Raw genomic sequence first — 4,195 nt, 5'->3', positions numbered from 1 at the left:
TGGTAGTCTGGTGCACAAACAATATGCAGAAAAACCCAATGCTACATTGATCTAAATAAGAGAGTCATAAGAGGCAAGTGATGAAAAAAAATCTGGTTGTTTGCCACCTGTTTCCCAATGAAAAGAAAAAGATTTTAAGAATAGTTCACAAGATTTTCTTTTATCACTTGGCTTGCTAGCAACAAATCCAGCATTTTTTGGCACTAGAGAATTCTTAATATGCTCTCTGTAAGTATTTGGCACCAAATCACTGCATCTGGACATTTATAAGCTCTGATTGGCTGCAGCAAATGCTGTTAATGCAGCTCCAAACTAACCCACGGTGTCTACTGGCAACTTATTTAGCAACTACGTGTTACTTTTCTTGGAAGAAAGGCGGTCATGCTGCACCCAGGCTAAAAACAGAGAGCTACATGTACGTGTAATGTTGAAACAGTCAAAATCAGACAGACATCTGCTGAGTTCTGTGCGCACAAAGTCAGCTGTTCACAGAGCTCAAGACCTCCAATATGGCTTCTGAAGAAGGTATGATCAAAGATGGTTTCTCGGGTTAAGACACGCCACTTAGAAAAAGTGCAAAATAAGTCAGATTTCTTCCTAAAATTTCATATTTCTGCAAATGCAACATGACATTTTTTTTTAAATACAGGTTATTATTGTCTTTACATGTGAGCAACAAACTTTGAGCCCTTTTTATCCTCCATCTGCTTTGCTGAGTCACAATGCTACAAAGATGGACACTGAAAAAATATTCCTATAGACTGAACCCTCCAGCATTGTCTCAACCAAACACTTTTCACCTCAAAATAAATTAAACTGCAAATTATGGAAGCCAATTTCAACCAGCGTGATGAAAAAAAGGAGATCCTATTAGTCATTATAACAAAAAAACTAAAATAATGAGTTTCTATCTAGAAATGATGAGCTGGTATCTTGAAATAATGAGTCACCATCCCAAAATAATGAAAAAACTTACTCATCACTTTGAGATCAGCAAGCCATTATCCTGAGAAAGGACTTTCCTTCTTTCATCACGTCGGCAGAAATGGGTAAATAACAAAACAATGGAGGATGGAAGAGGGAGAGAGTTTCGTCTTCTCAGGGGAATCATCTTTGGCGTAACACCATCTCACAGCTCTGAACGCCAGTCTGTGCATCAGTGCATCCCTAATCACATTTACACCAGCCTGTCTGTCTGTGCACAGCACGACTCGGCAGCAACAGGAGGCTCTGCCAGTACATCCATACACTTTATAAAACATCTACACGTCCCTAATCCAACAGTCCTATTTATATTCCTACATCAGGGACTCGTTTATAGAGACAAGCCATCAATATTACAATATTTTGCCATAAATTTTAGATTATAATGATTGTTTTGTTAATCTATGTCATTCATATATTATAAGATTATCTATTCTCTGCAAATAAAAATGTTAAATGGAGTTTAGGCAGATTTTCTTTCATTATGCCTCTCTATAACATTCATATAGGGGAGACCAGGGAGTTTTGTAACAAGGGTTAGTTGTAACAGAAGTGCTGCAGCGATGTCCTCAATTTTGCATTGTGGATTTTATGATCCACAGGATTTTCAGGTAAGAAAGTAACATTTTTAGCACAATTATTTTTTGGTTAGCCTTCATTATACTGTAGATATTATTGATGTTTTTGCATTTGTTGCTTTCAAGTCCACATGCTAAAACCGTTCATGTAGGAACAGTTGCAACAGTTTTTTTTTTTTCTTATTTTGCAATGAATAGCTGATAAATCAGTTAGTTGTCAACTATTAAATCAACTGCAATTGGCAGAAAAAAAAATACCCCAATTTACTGATTTCAGCTTCTCAAATGTAAATATTGTCTGTTTTCTTTATTCCTCTCTGACAATAAACTGAATATTGTTCAGTTGTGGACAAAACAAGACATTTGAGGACGTCATCTTGACCTTTGGGAAACACTGATTGACATTTTCACCATTTCCTGACATTTTATAGACCAAAACAACTAATCGATTAATTGAGAATTAGCAGAAATGCAAATGCAAATTCTCATTAGATGCAGCCCTAATGCTGACTCTGAGAATTCTGAATTCAAGTTTACTTGAGGAAGTGCTTTGCTTATTCGATTAGCTGTCAACTGCTAAGTCAATCGCAAACTATTTTGTTAAACTATTAATCGTTTTGAGCCATACTGAAGGAAAAAATGTCCAAATTCTCTAATTCAAGCTTCTTAAATCTGAATATTTCCTGGTTTCTTGGATCTTCTTGATCAAAAATGATGATTATGGACTAATCAGTGCTCTGAGCTGCAACAATACATCAGTTAATTGATCATTAAACAACTATTAAATTAATAATCACCCATTCTGAAAATTGATTAATCACTCTAAGTAATATTTTAAAGAAAAAAAGGCAAAATTCTCTGATTCCAGCTCCTCATATGTGAATATTTTCTGGTTTCTTTACTCCTTCATGACAGAATACTCAGCGTGTTTTAAGCAAAACAAGACATTTGAGGAAAAAGTATCCAGTATCATTCAAAAGTGTTACTACTGTCCCCGGTCTCCCCTACTATCATACAGATCCTGATGAGTTCAGTGACAATATTGGTATTTTTTAGCTCATGTAGCATCACTATAAATATATTACCGTCATATATGAAGACTTGCAACGTTTCTATGGTGATCAATAATGATATTTATGCTTCATGGTGGTTTTATCTGCTGTTTAATCCCTCTGGAGTCCATCCTGGAATACTGATCATAGCTTTTGTTTCCCTCATCACCATCATCATCATCACTGCCTCTTCTTCTTCTGCTTCAGTGACTTCCTCCTCTTCACGATCATCTCATACAGCTTGTCCATGCCCTCGTCCAGCCCCTCTCCGATGATGGCGCAGGCCGGCTGGACGTGGTACGGGGTGGAGGGGCTCAGCTCGGCCAGGGCCAGCTGCCTCTCGATCTCCCCGACATCCAGCGCCCGGGGCAGGTCCTGCTTGTTGGCGATGACCAGAAGCGGGGTCCCCTGGTTCTCAGAGAACCGCGTGATCTTGTGCAGCTCGGTGCGGGCCTCCTCCAGCCTCTCGGCGTCCACGGAGTCCACCACGTACACGATGCCGTCCGTGCAGCGGCTGTAGGGCTTCCAGAGGGGCCGCAGCTTCTCCTGGCCCCCGACGTCCCAGAAGTGGCAGCTGATGCCCCTGGAGGCCCCTGCGCCGCCCAGCCGGATCCTCTCCGTGTTGAAGCCGATGGTTGGCACCGTGTTGACGAACTCGTTGAATTTGAGCCGGTACAGCACGGTGGTTTTACCCGCAGAGTCCAAGCCGAGCATGACGATGTGCAGGGACTGGAAGGCACCCAGATTGGTGAAACTGTTCCCCATGTTGCAGCGTGTGAAGGAGAACAGTGCGCACTCCCTCAGCTCCGGCAGCGAGCGATATCACTGCTTAAATGTCCCAGGAGGGCTCCATCGCGGGTTAGAGAGCCTAATAAACGCCTGATCCTCTCCGCTCCTGCTCAGCAGATGTGGAGGGCGCAGCCCCTCGTTGCGCGGAGGCACTCCGGCAGCCAGACAAGCCGCAGCATCCCTGGACTCACTCCAGCAGCATCAGGCGTCCAGAAACATCCGAAATCATCACACGCACGGCGGTGCATCTACCGTGCGCACCGCTCTCCAAATGCGCAAATTACGCGCGGCTGAATGTCACATCGTGTCTCTGCAGCGGCGCATGTGCCCACAAGTGCGCAGCGGCTGCCTTCATGTAGTAACACACACACGAGTGATGGTGTGTGACGCGTGGGTCATAACAGATACGTTAAGCTCTGGCAGAAAAATACAAAATAAGACTTCCTGCTAAGCAATGAGCCTCAAAAATAAAAGTATCATATGTAAAAAAAAAACATGCCAGAGAGGAGAAAGAGGATCTTATTTTGAAAGATGTTCATTGATGTTGTGATTTCAGTGTTTCCTCTGCGCACTGAGCTGTCTGACCTGCTGAAACTATGACACCTAGTGGTGAAATCAGACAACTACCTTCCCTAACTGCATACTAACTACCCAACTGCTATACTGCATGCTGAAATGATAGTTTGTCATATGAAAAAGCATGACGCGTTTTCTTAAAACTCCAAACCTCAGTACAAAAACTCACACACAAAACCCAAAACACCACAAATCTGCAAACACAATCAAACACAA

The 4,195-nt window shown here is 42.1% G+C and overlaps 1 protein-coding gene across 1 annotated transcript; it reads right to left on the bottom strand.

Annotated features, from left to right (window-relative positions):
- Window positions 1–2,519: 2,519 nt before the first annotated feature.
- Window positions 2,520–3,890, bottom strand: LOC146304569 (ADP-ribosylation factor-like protein 4C). Its single transcript, XM_084713389.1, has one exon. It carries the CDS (start codon window positions 3,377–3,379, stop codon window positions 2,795–2,797), a length of 585 nt encoding a protein of 194 aa, XP_084569515.1. The 5' UTR covers window positions 3,380–3,890; the 3' UTR covers window positions 2,520–2,794.
- Between the last annotated feature and the right edge of the window lie 305 nt (window positions 3,891–4,195).

The sequence above is a fragment of the Lutjanus erythropterus genome, chromosome 24 (genome assembly GCF_056507025.1).
Source record: "Lutjanus erythropterus isolate fLutEry1 chromosome 24, fLutEry1.hap2, whole genome shotgun sequence".
Lineage (NCBI taxonomy): Eukaryota > Metazoa > Chordata > Actinopteri > Lutjaniformes > Lutjanidae > Lutjanus > Lutjanus erythropterus.
Note: the sequence above shows the minus strand (reverse complement) of the source record. Positions and strands in the feature narration are given on the sequence as shown.

Coding starts and splice junctions, on each gene's coding strand:
- LOC146304569 (XM_084713389.1), bottom strand. CDS start 3,379: ATGGGGAACAGTTTCACCAATCTGGGTGCCTTCCAGTCCCTGCACATC.